The 24,323-nt window shown below is 47.5% G+C and overlaps 1 protein-coding gene across 1 annotated transcript; it reads right to left on the bottom strand.

Moving 5' to 3' along the window:
- Positions 1-3,567: 3,567 nt before the first annotated feature.
- Nr2e1 (nuclear receptor subfamily 2 group E member 1) lies at positions 3,568-24,274 on the bottom strand. The gene is made up of 9 exons (XM_034524945.2): positions 24,139-24,274; positions 19,556-19,701; positions 16,373-16,460; positions 14,757-14,992; positions 13,412-13,558; positions 10,137-10,233; positions 9,600-9,749; positions 9,235-9,340; positions 3,568-5,008 (listed from the first exon to the last, which is right to left on the bottom strand). Exons 1-9 carry the CDS (start codon positions 24,161-24,163, stop codon positions 4,846-4,848), a joined length of 1,158 nt encoding a protein of 385 aa, XP_034380836.1. The 5' UTR covers positions 24,164-24,274; the 3' UTR covers positions 3,568-4,845.
- Between the last annotated feature and the right edge of the window lie 49 nt (positions 24,275-24,323).

Below are 24,323 nucleotides of genomic sequence, written 5' to 3'. Positions count from 1 at the left end.
TAGCAAGATGGTTCCCAGTAGAGGACATCAGCCATGGTGCTTCCTCATCTGCCTGCACCCACTTTCTCCCAACCTTCACTGTGACATGGAAATCTGTCAGGTTCACAGAAGTGGTCTAGCGACACAGCTCTGACCATGGGGGCCAGGCAAGACCTACTTCCCCAGAGCCAGAGCATCATATGGGGGTCACGTTAATGATGTGAACATATGCATTCTCTGTATTTCTCTAACAGCCTCTGAAGTGTTCATCAAGCCCGTGGCTGATTAAGCACTTTTAAATTCTGAGCGGTGAAATGGGCCCTCTCAGGCCCTCTTGGTAGGAGTGCAAATTGATACAACCCTTTTGGAGAGCCATTTGGCTCTATCCATCGAAATTAAAAATGCATATAATCTTTGACCCAGAAACACCACTGGAAGACTTTATCCTACAGAAATACCCCCACAAGGCCACAGAAAGTATACCTAGAAGTTTGTTTCTTTGCAGTTTAGTTTGGTGTAGTGAGAAGCTGGCAATCAACCGAGAGGTAGTCAGAGAACCATCCATAATGTGAAATACCCAGTATGCTTGCTACTTTATATCAACTTGACACAAGCTGCCAACATTTGGGAAGAGGGAACTCAGTTGAGAAAATGCCCCTGCGAGCTGGCATGCGGGGCATCTTTTTGATTGGCGATTGATATGGGAGGGCCCAGCTGTCTGTGGGTGGTGCCTTCCCTGGGCAGGTAGCTCTGGCTGCCAGTAAGCATAGTTCTTTCATGGCCTCTGCTTCAGTTCCTGCTCTGACTTCCTCCAGTGATGGGCTGCAACCTAAGAGTTATAAGATGAAATAAGCCCTGCTTTCCCCAAGTTGCCTTTGGTGATGGTGTTTTATCACAGCAATAGAAACTTAAGGCACCCAAGTAGCTACATTGGGTAAGATCCAACCTGGTATTGCCTAGTGTATATGAAGTCCTGGGTTTGATCCTCCAATAGCCAGGGAACAGCCAGACACATGGAGAAAGTAAAGTGTTTCCATTTGAATAAAAGTAATTAGGGACCGGGCCTGGCAGGACAAGGCTGGGTTCCCAGCATTCAAGAAGCTGAAAAAGGATTAGAATTTGGGGCCAGCCTGGGCTATGTAGGAAGCCCCACTTGTAGACAAAACAAACAAACAAACAAACAAAAAAGGAGATCGAGGAAGGTAGCCACAGAGAATGTCTCTGGCTAATGGGCTCAATTCAGGGAATCCTAAATTAGATTTAAAACCTTGAGCTGTCAATGAAATAATCTGGGAATTTCAAGCCAGGTTACTTTCCACTGGCCAGAGCTAGGCTCATGGTCAACTCTAACCTCAGGGGAAGAGTTCCCTCCCAGGTGGGGTGATGGGTGATTAACTAACCCATAATAATACCAACTACAACTGTAATCGATCTTAGTCTACAAGCAGTCTCAGTAATATTAAAGGGGAGTGAAGTTGGTGTGACAGCCACAGAACACAGGCTCTCACTAGATTGTCTTTGCTTGGTCATCTCTGCTTTTACGAATGAGACTCAAACCAGGCTCGTAACTTTTGCAAAAGTCCCAAACCAAAATATCAGTTAGCAGAGAACAGTATCTACAGGACCCAGCCTCACGGTGAGAAAGCGAGGTTTTTTTAATATACTACGGTGGTTTGAATAGGTTTGGCCCCCATAGACTCGTATGTTTGAATGCTTGGCCAACAGGGAGCAACACAATTAGGAGGTGTGGGCTTGTTGGAGGAGGTGTGTCATTGTGGGGGTGGGCTCTGAGGTCCTAGGCTCAAGCTCTGTCCAGTGGCTGCCTTGGGATTAAGATGTAGAACTCTCAGCTCCTCCTGCACCATGCCTGCCTGGATGCTGCCATGCTTCCCACCTTGATGATAATGGACTGAATCTCTGAATCCGTGAGCCAGCCCCAATTAAATGTTGTCCTTATAAGAGTTGCCTTGGTCATGGTGTCTGTTCACAGCAATAAAACCCTAAGACATATACTTTTTTTTTCTTCCTGAAACAGTTTTCTCACGTAGCCCAGGCAGGCCTCTAATCTGCTAATGTGTCAAGAATGACCCCACATTCCTCCTGCCTCCATCTCCCCAGTGCCGAGGTTATCCGTGTGCTGTACCACTTCTGGTTCATGCATTGCTGGGGACCAAACCCAGAGCTTCATATATACTAGGTGCACACTTTATGAACTGGGCCCAGACCCTGCCCTCTCTGTGCTTTTGGTGCATGGTGGCGCATGCTTGCAAACACAGTACTGGGGACGATGCGACAGGAGGATTGTGCGTTTGAGGCTAGCCAGAGCTACACAGCAAGACCTTATCTTAAACAAACAATAACAACAACAACCCCAACCAAACCAATGCAGTACTCTCACTTGACAGATGGGCTTTCTAAATTGGGAATTTTTTTCCCCCCAGATATATTACTTACATCCGATGACAGAGGTGGAGCCTTTGATTTCTGTGTGCTTTGGGAGTTGCTACTGTGCAGCAACGAAGCAAAACTGGACTAAATGTAGTTAAACAGTCCTGGACCCACCAGCCAGTATTATCAGGTCCAGCCTTTGATCTCACAAATGGTTTTTGTTTTTGTTTATTAATAACTAAACCATTACACAAGAAGGTCTTCTTGTTACCCCTTACCAATTTTACCGTTTCCCAGATCTGACATCTGTCTACAACGAGTATAAGCATTTATTCCACTCCCGATTTCATTAAATGTCCACTGTAACATTTAAATGCTTACAAGGATTATCTGGTTTGTAGGTTGCAAAACTACATAAATGGTACCAGGTCACATATACCCCATGCGCTTCATCGTGCATCCTCTGTAAGTCTGATTTACCCTCCATGAAACACGAGGCCTAGTCCCTCCCCGTCTGCCTCAGTGTGTCCATTCTCTGTTGACGGGCATTTAAGTTGTGAAATGCAAACCGAGCTGAAGGGTGCTCTTGCATGCCTAGCCGAGTACCTTTTGCTCATGTACCATCCTGGGTGTAGAACCCAGAGCCATGTGCATAACAGATGAATCTTCTAGCACTCTGTTACCGAGCAAGATGGACTTCCCATTCTCTGTAGAGGCAGCAGACAAGATGGTTGAACTTCTGTGCATCCTATCTGCAAGGTCATTTCAGCTGAGAACAGAAACCTATCAGCTCTTGCTTAGTCTGCCACCCCCCAAGTCCACACTGTTCCCCTCAGCGCTCCTGGGGACCTGGGGACACTGCATGGTCTTCCTGTGGCTCCCTCCCCATGTCACTGGTAAGGCTGGAAACCCAGTGAAATGAAGACCGTTCGTCAACCTTGGTCTTCCCCACACAGCAGTCTTCCTAACAGATGCAATTACATCTGAGAGCCATAGAGAATGGATCTTATATTTCATTTCTTTATTCGCCATTTTACAAATGGGATTCACTGTAGAGAGGGCATTTCCTTTGTTGCTCAGTTCTTTCTGCTCTGTGCTGGAGGGCTCCGAGCTTCGGTTTTTACACCAGTTGGGGATGCCACCACCTTGTAGCTAATGGGGATGAAGAAGCCAGGAAGGTGGGGAAGAAATTAGGCAGTGTTTACTTAAATTCAATATATTTTTATTCTTTGTAAATACAATGAGTACAACCTTTTAACTTCACAAATCAGTTAATTCACTTTGTACAAGAGAAGTCTGTCTCATTCTATGCTAGGCCAGTGCTGAATTTTTCCCCCCCTGGGTGCTAGTACCTAAGAAATCAAAACGTGAAAAGTACAGCAGCTATTTAAAACTGTTGTTTCTATATTTCCATAAGTATAGATTCATACCCAAGGAGCAGCTTAAGAGTGTAGGATGATATGGGGGGGGGGTGTATGTATGCATTTGAAGGCTTTATTAGAAACCAGAGTTTTCTGAAAGGCATCCAAGAGTCTCAGGCTGTTTAGCAATGGAATGTTCAGGAATCCGTTCAGCATCTCCTTGAAGTTCCTTCTGGCTCGCAACCCTGTTCACTGTCTGGTGTGACTCACTGACCTTATGGCTTTTGGCTTCAGCACGCTGATGAAGGGACAGCGACCACCTCACCCAATCACCTGGCTCTGTCATTTGGTTTTGCTGATGGAACTCGTCCTCCCTGGACTGAAGTTCTTTCAGTAGACCTGTTCTGTCTCGCCTTGCTGTTCAACCCAAAGTCTTGCTGAGAAGTGCCTTTGTTGTCAGTTCCTTTGAAGAGGTTGCCTGGCCTATGTTATAAGAAAAGAGCAGAAAGAAACAGAAAAGAAAAGACCAGAAAGTGTGGGGAGGGAAAGGAAATCACACAGCATAAACTACGTTTCGCTCACTCTCTTGGTTCTGAAGGCCACTTAATGAAGGTATTATGATAGAAGGAAAACGTTTGATAATACTTTTGATTTAAAACCTAAGCATTATTTTTTTAAGTAAATGTTCCAACCCAACATGAGTCCTGAAGGCCGCAGTATATGACGATGTTACACGAACAGCTACTGTTGATCAACTGACTTTATGTGCTACAAAGAAGAAAGCATGGTTTGTCTTTCAGCTTTGAGTGATTCAGCTGGATCTTCCAGGTCAGAGGCAGAATGCCTGGCTGGGCCTGTAGTGGTGACCCCAGCTCACCCCATCCCAGGGCATGTCAACAGTAACTGTTGTAACCACCTGGCCTTTCCAGCTGTCCTGTTTCAGGGAAGCAGCAGGTCATAGCTGTTGTTTTGAGTCCACTGGCATTTTTTTTTTCCTGAAGGCCACTCCCTCCCAGGTTTCTCCTTCCAGAAAGTCTTGTTATTTGAGGCTTGTCCTGCATGGTAGACGTCCATCGGATACTGCTCCGTCTTGGAGAGTGGGTGCTGGAGACCTTAGTTAGATATCGCTGGATTTGTACATATCTGAAAGTAGTCTCGTAATCGGCACGTTGCCGATGGTTTTTTTGAAAAACACTTCTTCTATGGTGGATGGGCTAACTGACCGTAAAGCTGGTAAAAGCAACAAGAGTTTCCCGAATCGGCAGGGTTGTGTGGGATATCTGCAATAGGAGAAGCCAGGAAAGCAATGTCAGAGTCCACACAGTCAGCAACTCACATCTTATGCTTGGACACACATCATCCCCGGGGGAACTTCCTGACTTGGGCCTCTTCAGAAACAAATTGTCCAGCAGTAGACTCCAGGACAGGTGTCTCTGTCCCTGTTTCACAGGTAGACTACTGGGATCCTCCAAAACAGAAATAACATTGCCCAATCACATGCTTGCTTGCTTTGTCTGTTTGTTCATCCAACTATCTATCTATCTATCTATCTATCTATCTATCTATCTATCTATCTATCCATCCATCCATCCATCCATCTCCATCTCAATGTTAGCAAAGGGAGTACATTTTTATTTCTAGAAAAATCAGCCTTAAGACACCTGATGCTAATTTTAAACCAAATAATATACGAAATGCTATCACTGTAGGGAATGACCATAGGGTTGATTATGAAGTTGGCAGTGGAATTCATATTTTTAAATTCTCGACACTCTTGAACAGACGATTTCTCTCAAATAAAATGGCTTCTTTTTCTAAGCAATTCTCCAAATTATCATTCAGGCATTACACTTTGTCACTCTCAGGAATAATTCCACCCTTATTACACTGCAAATTAAAGACTGAGTTCTGTTGGGTGGCAGTGCCACCCAACTTTCATGTCAATGAAATTGGCATATAATTAAAGATGGGAAAAATTGCTTAACAATGTCCTTACTTGATGTCCAACACACATTTGCACTCAGATGTGCACGTTCAATTCCCTGCTGTCTTTAGATGCTTGTGTCCCACCTCTCACACCCTGATCCCACTCCAGCCAATCGTTTAGAGTAGGCATCCATGCAGAAAAGCATCCCTCCTCTGAGAAAAAACTACCTAAAACTGACCTCCAGAGACACTTTTATGAGAGAGCCACAGGTAGGTGCCAGTGACAGATGTGCAACGGAACCATGTTCCACCTCAGTCTCAGGTACCAGAAACTGAGAGACATCAAATCCCCTCACAGGACCTTGCCAACTGTGTTTATCTGCCCAATAGCCCCGCTCTACAGAGGGTCTAGGAGAACAACATCCACGTTCACCTCTTTGCTCTGGACAAAGAACTCTGCCCAACTGGACATGAGGCTTTGTTTTTCTTTTTGTTTTTGTCTTTTGTTTTTTTTTTTTTTTGTTTGTTTGTTTTTGTTTTTGTTTTCTGAGACAGGGTTTCTCTGTATAGCCCTGGCTGTCCTGGAACTCACTCTGTAGACCAGGCTGGCCTCGAACTCAGAAATCTGCCTGCCTCTGCCTCCTAAGTGCTGGGATTAAAGGCGTGCGCTACCACTGCCAGTTTTTTTTTTTTTTTTGGTTTTGTTTTTTTGTTTTGGACATAAAGCTTATAAATCACTCTGACCCCTGTTTGGGTCTCATTGTATCAAGTTTTATATAGGAACTCTGGGCAGGGCACCAGAGCACACTTTATAAGGTGATACAGAAATGATGACATTTATCTAGAGTAAAAAAATGTTAGATATGGTGGCTGGTTCCTATAATCCCAGGACCTGGGGACTGAGACAGAACGGTTGCCATGAGTTTAAAACCAGCCTGGACTACACAGTGATAGTGAATCAGGTTGGTCTGGCTTATAGAACGAGACCCTCAATCAGACAGCAATAACCAAAAAACAACAAAAACAAAACCAAAAAAAACCATTTAACCAAACAAAAATACCAAATAACCTCATTAACAGACAGACAAGCAAAATACCTAAGTTTTGCCATTTGCTCTGTTTGCTGAGCGATCTGCTAGGCCTCCCTCTAGTTTTGGTCACATCTCTCTCCTGAGGTTCTGTTTTTGTCTCTGGGATTAGGCAGAGAGAACTCTGCAAATATGAGGCAGCAGGGATGCCTAGGCAGTCTCTGTTATGTCTGTGGCATCTGCCCAACACGATAAACCTTCCCCACTAAGAAGCTGCTGCAGACATGTTCTGGAACGAATGGATTTGGGAGAATCCAGAAACTACAGACACCCAACTGCCTTGTGCATGCGCTGGGATGAACCCAGAGCCTTGTGTGTGCACAGCAATCAAGTGCTGTGTCACTGAGATGCACCCAGGCCAAGTGTTAACTCCTGATTGCCTCCAAGTGGATATCCCTTCCACTCTTCTCTAGTTGGGAAAGAGCTGGTCACTCAGTAAGAATAGCTTATTATACATGCAGTAGTGTAGCACCTAGAAACAAAAACAATGTGTGTGTCAGTGTGTCTGTTTAAGATGATTCTGTAGTGGATTTAAGGGCCACTCCACAAGATGAACTCATGCCTGGTACTGTTAACTGGGCTAAGAACCTGTGACTGAGTAGGTCATATATCTTAGAGAAGAGCCTCCTAGTATTATGTTGATAAATGGACACTGTCAGACTGCACTCTTCCTTTTTGTCTGTTAACCCATAGTTAGTATAGCTCCCACCTCTCACCAGGGAGCTGCTTTTTTTCCAGGAGATCAGAGATGATGCCTACTACAGAGACCCACACAACTGGTCAAGCTATAGAGAATAAGAGACTGTGGGGAGAGATGGCTCAGTGGTTAAGAGCACTGGCTACTCTTCCAAAGGACCCAGGTTCAATTCCCACCACCCATATGTCAGCTCACACTACACCTGTCTATAACTCCAGTTCCAGGGTTAGACTGTGATAACCTGGGGTGGGATTCTCCCAGGACACCCTGCCAGCAGCTCCTGGAGTACTGAGCTGTCTCAGAGATCCTTGGCACCTCACACAACAACTCTAGCAGCACCCCTTAGCCCCAGGGACTGTACCCACACTTTCTTAATGAAATCCCTCCACCATGCAGGGCCCCTTTCACGTGTCCTCTTCATTAGCCAACCTTTCTGGGTCTGCCTTATTCTTTCCCAACTAGAATTTCTCTCTCCCGGTCCTCCCTCTCCCCACCTCTCCTGTATGAACTGAAGGTGGTGTTTCTGTACGCTCCACACAATGGTAAGGGCAGTCTCCTGTTCTTGGTGATAATTTACATCACTCCACTGTGCACAATGACTACCTAGCAAAGGTTGGGCTGAACAAGTAACTGAATTCCATGTTCTCCGCTCAGTGTTCTGAATATACTCCTGGCTCACAGAGTCAGAGGTCAGCTGCGATACACAAGTCAGAGTGTACTGGGGGACCCAAGCTCAGACTGGGGACTGTTTCATCTTGTAATTCTGAATTACAGAATTAGGTGCTTACCATTTATATTCTATAGAGCAGTGTGGATTTCAAATCTCTAGCCATGGCACTTTACTGTGGAAGAGTGTACATGCATCAACTACCAAGCCAGGTCACTTCAATGTTTTCTTTGTTTGTTTAATAAATGCAGTACAATTTTATTCCCTCGACATTCAAGGTGATACAGACATAAATAGGAATCTCCTAGCTCTTAAACAGATACTGCTGACTTGAGGTTTCTCTGAGCCCTTAGGAGAGGGGGCATTAATGGCCTTTGCCCATAGATCTCCAGTGAGGTATCTATGGCTACTGTTAAGTTGATGAACATGACCTCTTAGTCCTGATTCTATCCCAACCTCAGATCCACCACACTCCCAACTTAGGAAGCTAAAGAGGTCCATTACTCTTTTTAAAGCCTGTCCTTTTTGCACCTCAAAATAGACTCAGAAAGACCAAACGGGTGCTGGGCCAGGGAACTTTATTGACCCTCCATGTTGGAGAGTTTCTATCAATATCCTGCATCAGTTAGAAAGTTGTGGGTGCTGGGACCCTAGATAACTCAGCAGACACCAACCACTAAAAGGAAGACACAGTCTAGTCCAGAGCAAAGATGGCCTTTGTAGAAAGCTCTGTGCTCCTTGAACTTGGGGTTGGTGTGTGAAGAAGCATACCTGTCTAAGGACCATCTGTGCCTTTTCTAATCTATCAACCTAATGTGCTTTTTGACTCTCTCCATGCCCAGACTCACAAATGCGCACAACTTTTTGGTTGGTCAGCTTGTTCAGCCAACACAGCGTGGCAACGCTGTGCCTGGCAATGCGCTCCAGTCACACACACATCACCTTAATTTAATGTGCCCTTCTTGCCCTCCCTTTTGGAGACAGGTGAGGACATGGATTCTAACTCAATTAACTGGCTGGCAACAGGATAATTAGCCAGGCCGTTTGAACCAGCTTCTTACTGTCTGCGGGATCATTCACAATAGAGGCAATTTTCTTAAGTGCACGTTCTCAGCGAACAGCGGTCACCTGGTATGAATGTAGGTGTTGAGAGTCAGCTGAGCCTCGTCCTGGAGAGCTGCGATGGCGGCAGCATTCCGGAAACTTCTCAGTTCAGAACCACTGTGTGTAGGAACTAGAAATGAAGACCAGGAAACTGTGAGAGACAGCACAAGGAGCACTGTGGGCACACAGGGCACGGGAAATGGACAGCATGCCAATCTCCACAGCTGCTGAGAGTCAGCCAACCTCAGAATGTCAGTTCCATGAAAACACCATGTCACCTCCACCCATTCTTTTCCTTCTTTTTTTCCCCCTACAAGTCAGTCTAGAGCTAGGCTTTGAAGTAGCTGGATTAATGGAGTGGCAAGAGATAGGGGTGTGTGTCTGCTTACCAGCTTTGAAAGTGACAATACATTTCAGACAGGCGAATTCGGTGGCGTCTAATCGGAGCTGTCTGAACCGAGCCACCACCTCCTGCAAAGCCTGTATTTCAGATATGATCTTGTTCAGCTTCTGGGAGTCTGTGTTGTCACTATTCATGCCTAGAATTGAAATCTGGGATAAATACTCTAATATGAAGGCATTTTCATGTTTTAATATTGATTTTTGACAAAATCTTGCATATCAATGTCTTCCCAATTGTCACTCTGAGATATCTGGTTCCATGTAAACTGGCTATATTGTATGAAAGTTAATATAAAATCTTCTCTTGGATGATAACAAACACAGTAATTTGCATTTAAATAACAATGCAAGCAGTCATGAATACAACGAAACAACATTATTTGCATTTAAATATAGATTTATAAATGACAGGTATACTCTATTGTTCGGCGGGAATTTGTTATTCTTTACATGTTGTTCTTTTTTCAGTAATGTATTTTTATGGTAATTTCTACAACAAAGTCATTAAATTGTGCAATTCTTACCAGATACAGCCAGTAGAGTGTTAGCATCAACCGGAATGGCCCATTGTGCTATTCCTAGAACAAACAGTTCTCTCCACGCATCTTCCAAAAGCATCAGCTGTCATACAATAGATGTATAATATAATATAGTGTGTAATTTATAAATTTATAAACAATTTCCATATGTAAATTTCTGTTAAAGCGTTTTAAATGCCTGTCTTGGTACATTTTTTTCCCCCCAAATAATCTATTTCCCCTTATCTTCTACATTTTGTTTTTTGAAGCAGTGCTTATAGACACACACACAGGCATTTCAGAGTCAGCCTCTCCAGTTCCTCAAAGTTCACTCCCCTCAGGAAGGGGTTAACCCCTCATGTCCTTGCTGCTAGCTGATGGCCACCTAGAACCTGTCTGGAGATGAAGGCTTCTCCATCAAATGCCAGCAGCAGCTGAGCAGGTGAAGTGCTCTGGTGTAAAACACTGAAGACTCTGTCTGACTAAGCTCCTAGGTCAGGGTTCCCATCTTCCTGGAGAGTTGAGGGGGCAGGGAGAGAGAGAGGGAGAGGGAGAATTCACTAATTCCCAGGAGGCGGGAAGGAAAATCAGGGTGTAATTATGTTAATCGGGTTTTGCTGAGTTTACCTCGTCTCCCTGCCTGATTTTTCTGAGACTCATAAGTGGACAGCATCAAGGTGCCCGCCATCTTCATTCTAATAAAATGTGCTACTGAATATTTAAAATGAAAATCTGGCTCCTTTTCCAAATTAATACACTGAATTCCACTTCACTGTAGTTTGCTTATCATTGAAGGGTTTCTAGCAAAAGGCTAAGTGGTAGACAGAAAGTGAATTTTATTAAGATTAGAGTTTACAAATTCTTGTTTTCAGAAAAAAAAATAGCCAATTTATACACACACGTGCATGCGCGTGGGTACATACACACACACTTGAAGGGAAGCAAAAGAATAAATGTAACCAGTAAATCTGGTCAAAGATAGGACCTACAATCTTGAAAACAATTCTCCCTGTTTAGAAAACTGTTAAAGAAAAAAATAAAACTAGCCAAAGCTGAATGATATTTATAAAATAATTTATTTACTTCTGATAGCTAAGTCTCATGAAGGTTTGTAACTAAATTCACAATTAGACCAAAATTCTTAATTTTTTCAATGCTTTTTAAAATTTTTATTGCATCAATACAGGAAATATTTTTTAATTAGAGGTAAACAATAATTGTGGTCATATCTCATGCTATGAGATTACACATGTTTGACACATCATTTGCCCTCCTCAAAGAAGCATCTGGAAGGATACCCTCTGCTTTAAGAACTATGTATTAGTGCTCCATGTGTAACACAGTGGCTGGCAGGGCACTCACTGAGCATGTGCAAGGTGTCCAGGCTTGACCCCCAAAAAAAAAAAAGCTTATTAGTCTTTGGGGAAAAGGACTGTCACTAAATTTCTGTGAGTGCCCCCAAGAGCCAGTAATTGTGATTACCATGATTTTTTTTTCTTTCTCTTTTTAAAAAAATAATTATTTTTATTTTATGTGCATTGGTGTTTTGTCTATATGTATGTCTGTGTGAGGGTGTCAGATCCTCTGGAACTGGAGTTATGAACAGTTGTGTGCTGCCATGTAGGTGCTGAGAATTGAATGCAGATCCTCTGGGAGAACAGCCAGTGCTCCTAACCAGTGGGCCATCTCTCCAGCCCCTCTTTCTTCCTCTTAAGAATATATATATATATATATATATATATATATATATATAGAGAGAGAGAGAGAGAGAGAGAGAGAGAGAGCGAGCGCATGTGCGCACGCGCGTGCCGGGCGGTGGTGGTGGTGGTGGTGGTGGTGGTGGTGGTGGTGGTGGTGGTGCACACCTTTAATCCCAGCACTTGGGAGGCAGAGGCAGGTGGATTTCTGAGTTCAAGGCCAGCCTGGTCTACAGAGTGAGTTCCAGGACAGTCAAGGATACACAGAGAAACCCTGTCTTGAAAAACATACATACATACACACACACACACACACACACACAAAGATGTATCTACCTATGGAGTCATTAGTTAGAAATATAATTATGGCCATGTGGTGGTGGCGAACACCTTTAATCCAGCCCTTGGGAAGCAGAAACAGGTGAATCTCTACAAGTTCAAGGTTAGCCTGGTCTATATACCAAGTTCCAAAACAGCCAGGGTTACACAGAGAAAGCTTGTCTCAAAATAACAACAATAAATAAATAAATAAATAAATAAATAAATAAATAAATAAAATTATGTCATAATGACACTTTTAATACTTTTTTATATTCCCAACAACAAAAATGTACAGGATTTGCTAAAATTCAAGGTTTTCTTGTATATAATTTTCTTACCTCTGAACATCATTTATAACTAAAGAATTGTGTGAAGTTGCTTTTTTGTTTCCAAAAGCTCTAAAAGCAGTGAAAGGGTCAAGAAAGAAAGGGAGGGGGGGGTGCCATCCAACAATATCATGGTCCTCTCACACACACAAGGCCCTGGATCTGATCTCTAGCAAGGCCTCCAAACAGGCCACCAGGAACAAACCAAGCAAGATACTAGTCAACAAGATATGCAAGGCACCTGGTGATGAATCAGTAGCCAAAACTGTACACATCACAGTGGAAAGAAAACAGTTGAAGTTACAAACTCTCACCAGGGAATAAATATTCTTGCTACCTTCTATTCCTCTCAGCTTGAGTGTTTGTAAGAAAACATCATTTTATCAATGGGTTTCCTTGTAGCTCAAGCTGGCTGCAAACTCAAGGTTCTCCTGCCTCAGCTTCCTGAGTGAGGCTGAGTGGGGGTTACAGATATGCATCCTCGTGCCTGGCTTGTCAGCAGTGTTAGAAGATTTTAAATTTGATGTTTTAATGAAACTTTAAAAGAGATAATGAATGTCTGTATTTATTTTACCCAAAGCACATCTCTCTCTCCCTCTCCCCCTCTCCCTCTTCCCTTCCTCCCCCCCACCCCCCCGAGACAGGGTTTCTCTATGTAACCCTGGCTGTCCTGGAACTCACTCTGTAGACCAGGCTGGCCTACCTCTGTTTCGCAAGTGCTGGAGTTGAAGGTGTTTGCCAACATTAGCTGGCCATAGTTACATTTCTAACCAATTATTCTATAGATAATTTGAAAGTCTAGGATGATACTGTTAACAGTAACTGGCTTCCTTGTTCAGAAAGCATGCTTCCTTGCTGGCGTATGCAGGCTGCATCCAGCTCACAAGGTTGAGCATTCTTGCTTCCATTCTGCCCTCAGTATCCTGTTGGTCCATACCTGATCTTGCAAGGACAACGTGGAAAAGGCTGGCACACTCTTTGCCCACTTGATACTCATGAAGAGAAGCCTGGCAGCCGATTCACACACGGACTCAGTGGCTACTTCATAGAGATACATTGGGGTCCCATTCACTTCATGGGGATACTGAGAGGAGGAAGAAAGACAAATACTGCAAGTGAGGGAACCCCAGCTTTGCAAAAACAACTGACAGTTCAATGCCCTGGTTAAGCAGAGGCTGGGCTGCTCTGGTTAAATGTTTCAGTTGCCTTCAAACATCTCTATCTACAGAATTTGAGAAATGTTGTCTCCTGGGGGGGTACGTTTGCTTTCTTGGGGGGGGGGAATTCTGTCTTCCAAAGGGGTGTCTGGCTATTCTGTCCCCTGCAGCAAAATTTTCTTGGGCTGAGCCAAGTTCCAGGCCTGGCTCTCATTTAGACAAGAACTGCTTGCATTTGTGTAAATAAAAATAGATGAGAAAAAAGTATAAATTAATAGGCATCCCAAACACAAATATGCATATGAGTATTTTTAGAAAGGATTAGTATATTATGGAAATATTTCAATTAGACATCTTAATCATTCACAGAGCATTCCCATTCATAACTGACAACATATTCATAACACTACTTTCCCGAGCTTATTATACACATCAAGGGTAAGAAAGCAGTATTAAATATTGTGCGTGTGTATGTGCCCAGGTGTTTGGCGTCCCTACAGTGTGAGGCTGCAGCTGGCCTCCTCTGGGGGGAATCCTAGGTTCTTTCCCTTCAGTGGGAGGAATCAAGTCGAGGCTTGAAGTGCAGTCCCTAGGTGGCAGCCTTCCCAGGTATGTCAGGCTGTGACTATTCTGGTAGGACCAATCCTGGGGGTTGGTTATTGTGGTAAAGGCCGGACAAAATAATACAGCCTTTCTAACAGTGATTTCTACATTTTTCTCTCTTACGCTGAAATCGTCCAAGATTACAGATCCTGGGGCATCTCAGGAGGCTCCTTCTCTCAGGTGGAGCCAATTTCTGTTCTAGTCAGTTCTGGCCCCTGGGAGCACCCGGGGCTGCACTCTGGGATTAGACTGCTCCACTCACCAACCGTTTTAGCGTTCCCTAAAGGTGCAGGTTTCTGGCCTCCATCCCTCATCCCCAGGAGTGTTCATTTGCCGCCCAGAGGGTGGTCTAATGTGCGTTAAACATTAGCGTCTTTGGCGCAACAGAAGGAGCAGGAGACTCAGAACGAGCATCTGGGAATCCCTCCATCTTTCCCAGACGGCGCCTAAGCTCAGAACTGAGCATGGCTACCCTCTCCCTTTGCTTAAGAGAGTCTCTTTGGACCCAGCAAAACCACTAACCTTGGGCGTGGGCTGAGCCAGGCTCACAAGAGTCTGTCGTTCAGGGGTGGCAGACACAGCAGCTAACTCGAGACCGTGCGGCTCCAGCTGAGTGACCGCTGTGAAGAAAGCGGGGGCTGGCAGCGCCGCGGAGGGGAAGTGAGCAGCGGCCCCATTGTCTTCCTTGTGCCCACGGAAGTAGAGGGCCACCTGTTTGCGGATGGTGGACGTCCGAGGCCCCCGCTCGTGCTGCACGGCTACAGAGACAAACAGATGGACACAGGCCTGGGATTACAGGCGCGGTGACACTTGGATGCAGCCGGCTGCGGCTCCATAGTCACTTATGGACCCGCGAGGTTACCAAGGGGACAGAGGTGAAGAGGAGAGAGGGCACGTGCTGCAGGGCGCTTGGGCACATTTTCCCGGCACGGGTAAGAAGCAGGGATCTGAGATGGACTAGAGTGAGGGAGATGCTCAGGGGTCCTTCCCACCTAGGGATCTCATGGAAACCAGGGACCCTCAAGGTCTCTGAAATAACAAGGTGCCCTCGCTTTCAGCTCCCATTAACAAGAAAGAGAGGATCACACGCAATCAGGGCCGCAGAGATAGACTCCCCACCACCCACCTCCAGGTCTCCCCCACAACTGGCTTTGGCCTCCAAGGTCTCAAAAAAAAAAAAAAAAAAAAAAAGACCTGAGCCCAAGGAACCCTGGGGGATGGGACAGGGGCGACCAAATGGAGGAAGGCATGGGAGACGTGACAATTACCACCAACAGTTTAAACAAACAAATTAATTCAGGGCAATCTTCCACCCGCAGAGCATGACAAGTTGTCAATACACAAGTTCAACAGGTTGGACGCTCCCTCCTGCTTCCAGAGCATCCAGAGAGAGGGCACTCCAGACAGGCAGCCCCCACCGCAAGGCTCACTACACCATGTTCCCAGACTCTCCTCCACCTTCTCCCAGGCCCAGGGATGTCCTTGCAAAGTACAGACCTGAGGAGGGCTGGAAAATGCAGCTTGGAGATTTAATCTACATCCTGAATTTATTTAAGACACAGGTCCGGCTTGAATTTGGGCCTTAGGAAGCTGGTTGTGGGCGACACCCCTGTGTGTCATCCTCTTTAGCTACCCCCCTCCACCTTCTCTCTCTTCTGGTCCACCTAGAAAGGGCTCTTAAAAAGCTTAGGGCCAACTCAATGGCTACACTGAATTTGCTAACAAGGACCTGAAATCTCTCGTTTTCCTCTCTGTACTTGGAGAATTCCAGAAAGACTTGAGTGAGCGATCGTGAGATCTTAGGAAGGTTACAGAAGACTGCAAGAAGAGGTGAGAAACGGGGCTAGAATCCTATGCATGAAATGTGCAACTGGGCGTGGGATTCCTGCCTGCAAATTCTGCCTTGGTGGGGGTGGGTGGGGGCTGACAGGGCTTCCTGGAATACTGGGTCAGCTGAGGACTGCTGCAGAGTCTCTGAGAGGCTACAACTGTCAGCCTGCGGCCAGTTCCCAGCATCTGGAGAGGGGAGTTCTGTTGGGGAAATGATTTACATGCATAGGAGTGCCATCTATTTTCTGTACATATAATTTACTTACTACCCAATCAAAATTAGAAGAATAAAAGCATGTACTGATTACCATCTTTGTTCATGTTGACTTCCAAACACTTCTTCAGTCGACACGCCCTGCATTGGTTTCTGTGTGTCTTGTCTACGGGGCATCCTCCCTGAAACAGACGGCAGGCAGTCAGAGCCCTCCATAGCCCTTAGGTGGGGACCAGAACCCCGATCCTGGGGTGTGAGACCCAGAGTGGGGACTCTGGACAACCTCGGCTCAGGGAGGATGCCCAGACCCAGGGAAATGGGAAACCTTGGGCACGCACTACCAGGTAAGTAAGGGTCTGGGATTCCCAGGGTTGGGACAAGATCGGTTCTCAACCTCAGGGAGTTGGAAAAAGAGAAAGGTTTTCCCTGATCTCCTTGGGCTAAGAGAAGAAGCTCAAGAAGGAAACAGTGGCGGAGCAGAGCGCTGATGACGTTTTTTCAGGACCGAAGACAGCGACCTGGTCCTGAACTCAGCCAGAAGCTAGCCTGTAGGTTAGGCCCTGTAGCCACCTTTGCTGCCTTTCCATCTATTGCTTGCTGCCATCCTCTGAGTGAGTCCATTGACCTGATAGTTAAACCTCGACCACTTATTCTTCCCACGTCTATGCCCCCCCCCTTTTTGTAGTTAAGCCAAACTTACACAATCACAAAGAAGAGACAACCCTGAGGTACTAAGGATTAGTCTCAGCTTAGATCCATGGGGGGAGAGTGGGGAAGGAGGGGAACAGCCATCCCTGGAATGTGAGGTGACAGCCAGAGAGAGTGTGTGGGCGGAGCCGAAGGGCGGAGGAAAACTCAGGAAGATCCAGGAGGCAGTGCTTGAGAAGAGGGTGAGGTAGAATGAAGAATTAGCCAGATGATGGGGGGCGGGGGGAACAGTTGCTGCTTTACAAATATTTATCTGACAGGGCAAACAAATGTCTTATGGAATTTTACATGTAGTGGGGTGGGAGAGTATATAAAAAGAAGATTTAGCTGGGCATGGCGGTCCAAAACTTTAATTCCAGCACTCAGGGGGCAGAGACAGATGGATCTTGGTGAGACCAGAGCAGCCAGGACTACAGAGTGAGACCCTGTCTCAAACAAACAAACAAACAAACAACACACACACACACACACACACACACACACACACACACAAAGAGGTAAGGCTTCCTCCTCCCGGTTAGTTATCTGATGCTGGTTTTGAATGCAGGAGTGGGACCTGTCTACCATTGAGCTGCATCCCCAGACCATGGGGTTTGGAGACAGAGTCTTCCTGCTCTATAGTTCAGGATGACCTGAAATTTCCTGTGTAGCCCAGGCTGGCCTCAAATCTGTGATCTTCCTGCTTCTCTCTCCTTGCCACCACAGCCAGCTCAGACAATGTTTCTTTTAGTGTTTGTCTGTGTCAGTGTCATTGCTCAGGGGACATGGACATAGATACATAATGTGTCTATGTTTTGTTTTGAAGCCTTCAGATTGAACCCAGTGCTGGGAGCACTCTTCCACTGAGTGAAACTCCTAGCCTTCTGCACAAGTGTTTCATACACAAAAAATATTTTAATTTTGCCTTGCCATTTTAAATCTTCGTAAACACTGAAGTTGGGATGAGTATATATTTTCTTCTTGAAATATCCATAAGGAAAATTACACACAAGAGCAACTCATCTCATTTTCTTCACCAATTAAAATCCATCGCCTCGGGCTGGGGGGTGTAATTCCCAGCATAAACTCAGCATGCATACACACTGAACCAACCCAAGGCAAAATACAGATGTAGTTGAATATCCAATGAGAATGATATCTTCTCCAGTATCTTGATAAACATGTAAAGGCAAAAATGTCTCCAGTGGGTTTTCAGTCCCATCAAATGTACGGAAGGATCTGGAGCCAGTGAGAAGGAAGAGGAGCCTCAGTCTGACATCTTTTTCGTTCTGCCTGCTGGGTTTGCTATCACCTCTTTCCAATCACTGTGGGTTGATATAAGCATCTTTGAATTGACGATCACCTCTTTGGAAACACACCACCTCAGATTTCCCAATTCTGTCTGTTAGATGAGATAATGTGGCCTGGTGTGGTGACCCTCACCTGAGGTTGAAAGATCATCGTGAGTTTCAAGCCAGCCTAGGCTACAGACCAAGAGCTTGCAACAACAACAACAACAACCATATTCTAAGTAGACACCTGGTACTCTGCAGAATCTCAAACCTATAGAACTTCTGGGACACAATCCCATATGTGTATCTAATGTGGTATTGGTGACCTAGTACTGAGAACCCGAGAAAGCAGGTGAGGGGGTTGCAGAGGTCAAAATAACTTATCTAACTGCACATGTCTTCTTGTGTGTGCTGCCAATCAAAATCTATCAGGACTGTGTAAGAGCCAATGTTCCGTCTGAACAAGAGCTCACAAGAACTCACTGCACCAGACGACTGTGTGAAGTGACATGTGTCCTATACATTAACTAGTGGGTGCTTCTCATCCTCCTGGTTGACAGAGGATGCCTCCTGACTAAGGTACTCTTGGGAGTCTGGAAAGACTCCCAAGGAAAGGCTTGTATGTAAAGGTGAGTAACCTGTGGAGCCAGAAGGCTGACCGCTTAGGTTGACATGAGCCTCTTACAGGGGATGGAGTTAGCTCTGGTTGGACGCTATAGTTGGACGCAGCTCACTCCCTAACTGCCCTGTGTCTGTGAGATAGGTCAGCCAGTACCAGACTGAAATGCAACTCAGCAGGTTCATCCTGTAAGCAGAAGGATGGAGGCCAACTGGATTAGAATCATAACTTCCTCTGAGCCAACCAGTCCTTACATCTGCCTGCTTCCACGGCAGCCCTGCATCCATAGAGCCAAAGGACCCAGCATCTGGCAAGTTGCAGGGCTTTTGAGTAGCCACCATTCACTTTGGAGTCTTAGGTAAAGGCGGTGGTGGTCTTAGACTGAGCCTGGCTGCAGCTAAGAATGAGAATGTAAAGGGCGGGCAGCCTAATGGGCTGCTTGCTTGCTTCTGCTGGCTTCCTTGAGTCCTCAGGGCAGGCCTTGTAGAAAAACCGTGGGAGTTCTGACTCTCTCCTGTAAACTCATTTGCCTTCCCTAACCTAATTTGCCCTTTCCAGAGCCAAAGGGCCACCCAAAGTAGAGACGGAGGAGGGAAGGGGACTGAGGTCGGGGAATTCAGAGGCAGAAATGGGGGGGGGGTGCAGAGGGGAGCTGCACAGCTCAACCCCTGGGGAGTACCTGGTTTCCAGACTTGCAGACATAGGTCCTATTCCTTCGGATGCTCCTCTTGAAGAATCCAGAGCAGCCATCGCAAGCATAGACCCCGTAGTGCTTCCCGGAGCTGCGGTCACCACACACTTTGCAAGGAATATCTAAAATGCGGCCTGAAAGACCGGGTAGAGGGGGAAAGGATGAGAAGGAGCGAGGGGAGGAGGAGATGGAGGAAAGGGGAGAGGGGGGAGAGAGAGATGCTAAGCAATCTGACCTCTGAGGGGATTAGCATTGGAGCTGCGGTAAAAGCAAATAATGAAGAGATTTTATAGCCAAACTTTTTTTCCCTGAGCAAGTGTCAGCTTCCTACAATGAGCGTTATTCATGCACCGCTACATGTATTTGGGTCTCCTCTAATCGCCGAGACCCATTTTGGAATAAAAGATTACAGCAGGTCCGGGCAGCAGCTCGGCCCGCCGCTGCCTTTCTGCTCCGCCGAAAGTTTGGCTGCCTCCCTCCTCCGCTCTTGCATTTAACAGGGGGGGAAAAAAAGTTGTTAGTGGGCGCGCAAGGAGACAAACTTGAAATGTAAAAGGGAAAAAGAAGAAAAACAAACACGACTGGAACCGGGGTTGGCAGCTGGGAGGCCATCGGGTTTTCTCGGAGCTGAGCCCGGCGGTTGTTATTATTAGGATTATTATTGTGATGCTAATACTCAGATTATTAATGATAATAAGGGGAGTGGTAATTGCCCAACTTTCTTTTTACCTATGGAAAAAAATGCCTAGTGCTGAGAGTTTGAGAAATTATTTCTTTTAGAAAAAAAGTTGAGGGGGAGGGAAGTAACCGGTCTGAGCAAGAGCGGAGACATCCAACTGGTGTTGGGGTAGCCAGAGGTGGTCACCTCTCCCCCTTTACCCCCACGCTCTTTCCGTCTAAACACTGCTCTCTTCCCTTCACCCCCTTCGTAGTGGTGGCTTTTCTGCGTTTTTTCTGCTGCTGGTGGAAGAGGGACTTGTTTTTGTTGTTTGAATGGCTCTTAATTTTTTCTGGGACTGCTACCCACGCAGGACAACTTTGCCAGGACTCTCCCAGCCTGCCGGGCTTTGGGTGTGTTAGGAGGAGGGCACTAGGAAGGGCTACGTGTTTTTCCTCAGGCTGGAGTCCAACAAGTGCCTGAAGCAAGTTACTTACCGACGAAGAAAGATTTCAGAAAACAATGGGTATATTTATAAGAGTGTTAACATTGTCATTAAAAATTATAGTCAATAACAATTAACACCTGATTTTCCCATCGATACGGGTCAAAGGCATTCCAACCCCGGACCAGGCGAGCTCAGGCCTCGTGGGAACCCCACAGTCGCTCCTGGAGCACCCAGATTGGGGGCGGGAGAGCCAGTGGAACTGAGGGCGCTGTCTGCGGAGGTCCGGAGGCGAGGGAAGTAGGAACTTAACTAGGGAACCCCGAGGCGCCTGAGACAGCTTGCACTCCGGGCCCTGGCCTCCTACTCAGGTGGAGGGGGGAGTGCGGGGGACCCGGCAGGGGGAGGTCGGTAAGGACCCCGCTCAGCCGGGGTAATTACAACCCCGCCGCAGCACCTGCCTATAGAGCCACCAGTGACCCGTCAAAAAGAGTAGCATGGGAATTCGGACGGCGACAAAGGCTGGCGGGGGAGGCGTTCGGCGTTGCGGCCACCGCTTCGGCGCCCCCTCTCCCGCAGGGCAAGAGCGGAGATTGTGTTGGGGAAGGGAGGGGCTGGAGTGAATCAAGTGTGGGTCTTGTCCTTCACCCCCTGAGGCCTGTCACTACTCCCCAAACAACTCACGGTCACGCCTGGACCCCGCGGCCACGAGCTCTGCTGCACAAACACTCCTTGTAGAAACAGTGAACGCGGAGCTCAGATCTTCCAAAGTTCCCCTCCCTCTGGTCTTTTGGGGCCCTCTATTAAGGGCTCAGTAGCTCTGTCGCCCTAGCTGCCCTTCTCTTCCTGGCAGCACTGGGGATGAGCCCGAAAGGGAAGAAGTGGCAGCTCCTCTCACTACCCAGGCTTCCCATCCAGATTGGAGCCTACGGTCACATATTTCTGGAGAACCCGAGTGTAGCCCGAAGACTAGCTCAGGGTAGATGACCCCTTTCTGGCTCATCGGTCAGAATGCCCGATTGTCACCACTTGGGCTTGCTGCTTGGCCTTGTTTAAGGGCTGACTTCCCCCATCCAGAGAGCTGGGCTGGGGCGGGGAACAGAAGGGAGGGAAGCGAAAATTCCAGGGCATAGAGGGTCGACGCCTTAACCTCCGCCACCCAGGCACGTTAAGGTGACTTGGGGTCGCAGACAACCTGGTTGACTGCGGCAGAGCTCTTCTCTTTCAGCAAGCCGGGCAAGCTCAGGCCGGAGTCAAGCCGGAGTTTCCAGGGGCTGGAAAACCGCTCTTAACTTCCCTCCCCAGGGGGTCCCCTCGGGGCTTTTTGTGTGTCATAATTGCCTAAAGATATATGGCAGCTTCGATTACTGTAATTACCATCAGAGGCTGTTGAAAGAAGTTAGTCTGGGCTGCAGGGGTGACTGGCCAGGGTCTTAGTACCACCCAGGCGGGGATCCGGGTAACAAGGCTCTGCTCTCCAGCCGGGCGAGTAAGAGGAAGACCTCCCTGCCCCGCAGGGTCCAGACCCGCCCCGCTGCTCTCAGAGCCCCTCGCGGCCTGGGCCTCAAGGCCTTAGAATTTCCGCTGGCCGCAGCCAGGGTCTGAAAATCTGGGTGTAGCCGCACTTTTTGCAGGGTCTTGCTCCCTCGCCCAGAGAGCGGATTCTTCAGAGCCATCGGGCACTGATTGCAGTCTCCAGGCCTTCAAGGCCAAACTCCAAGGTATGGCACGGTAGAAAACTCAAGTTTCCCCAGAAAGTGCCTTCGAACATCATGTGCCCACCACTCTGACTCCCAAATCCGGAGGCTTCCAGCGTCTGTCTGGTTCACAGAGCCGGGGTAGAGCTGAAAGCTGAGCTTCTGCACCCACCCCTTCCCTCGCCTAGGAGACCCCACTTTTCAAGTTCGCTGGAAGCTTCGAGCTTCAAAAGGGCAAAGCTCCCCCAAAACCTCTACAGGTTTGGCTGTTCCCAGGTGAACGTGCCAAGAGGCCTGCCCAGGCTCTTCAACCTCGGTTTCGCAGTGGAGGTTTGTAATACAGCGGGAATGGCCTCCTCCTGCTTCTCTTGGGAAAGACACTCATCCAGAAAAAAAAAAATTTTTTTTTTTTTTTTTCCTGAGCCTGCACTACTTTCCAGAGCTCAGACCAGCCAGAGCAAGGATACGACAAGGCTAACCGGACCGTGGTCCTGCCCAAGAGTCGGTTGAGCACTGAAGCTGTCTGTGGTAGAAGGTTCCTTCTCTCGGCCCTATCTGAATGGTTTCCTGCCCCCCCCCTCGTTTTGTTGACATTCACTTTACTCTAATTTTTAAACTCAACATCCAAATCAAAACAAACGCACAAAATGAAAACACAAGCTTCTTCTTACGGGGGAGAGAGATGGAGGCGGGAACTGCCTCCATCCTAAGTGAGACTTCATTATCAGTCCCCAGAAGTAACCAGGACTCTTCCAACTTTCAAAGACCCTGGACAATGAGGGCGAGTGAAGGGGGAGGGGGCGGGAAGGAACTCACAGAGAGCGCCAAAAATGTTATAGGGGAAACTACACCGGTGCTTGGAGAGCTCCAGGGTGTGTGCACTGTACACAGACCCTAGAACTCACGCCTCAGGCCTGTGGAAGGCGGGAACTGGAAAGCCCCGGGGAGGTTGGAGCACCTCGTAGGCGCCTTCCACGCCGGCTCAGGCCTACGCGCTCTCAGGTTCTGCAGATTCCGTGCTCGCAAACGCACAGTGCCCTGCAGTCCTGTCTTTGGAAGTCAGCAGAGGTCAGCTGCAGCACTGCGGGCTATGGGAGAGGAAGCTGCAAGAAGCAGCGCCCAGAGTGAGCAGGCCGCAGACTCCGGCCGGTGCTGGGCTCCTTGGGATTAGGGATTTGGTCCTCTCTTTGCTAGACTGGCTCGCCATACTTTACATTCCCCAGTTATGACCTACGCGGATTTAGGATTAAGGAAAAATGTGACTTTTAAATGGTTTCTGCTTCCCAGTCTTGCAGGATTATTTGAAATAGCTGGAAACGGGGTGCAGAGCGTTCCATTCGAAATCCGCTTTTTGCAGAGTTGCTTTTGCGCGCTGGAGCTCCGAGTTTTTGAGCGGCTGCGTTATTGTGTCGCCGCCTGGAGCTGGGGCCCAGTTCCCGCCCCCGTCTCACCCCTCCCACCCTCAGCACCTGCAGCTAAATAGAAACCACTAGCTGGACCGGTGGGCTGCCACGGGTCGCAACCTTCCTGCTCCACCAGGGACACCGGGAAGAGCTAGCTAGCATCCAGGAGCAACGAAATTGCTTTCCTAGTTGCACGAAAAGCTCCAACGTAACAGTCTAAGAGAGCTAGGCCAACGGACACACAAGCCCGACAGAGTCCCACTCTGGGGCTCCAATTCAGAGCTCTCAGAAGGACCACCCCAGCCTCCCAGCCTGCCCTCCTCAAGGCCACGCGCCGGGGACCCCGCGGCTGCCCGAGAGGTACCCACTTGTTGATCCTGCGGGCTTGCTCATGCTGGCGGTCCCGGGGCGCAGCGGCTGGTGGGCACTGCCGGATTCCCGGCCCACGGCGCCCACGTCGCCGCCCGGCGCCGCCGCTCTCCAGCCGCCCTCCAGCCTGCGAGGCTCCCGGGCGGGACAGACAGACAGGTGGCTATTGGTTTGCGCGCTGCCC

The sequence above is a fragment of the Arvicanthis niloticus genome, chromosome 20, assembly GCF_011762505.2.
Source record: "Arvicanthis niloticus isolate mArvNil1 chromosome 20, mArvNil1.pat.X, whole genome shotgun sequence".
In the NCBI taxonomy this organism is placed as follows: Eukaryota; Metazoa; Chordata; class Mammalia; order Rodentia; family Muridae; genus Arvicanthis; species Arvicanthis niloticus.
The sequence above is the reverse complement of the archived record's forward strand: the minus strand, read 5'-3'. Positions and strand labels throughout refer to the sequence as shown.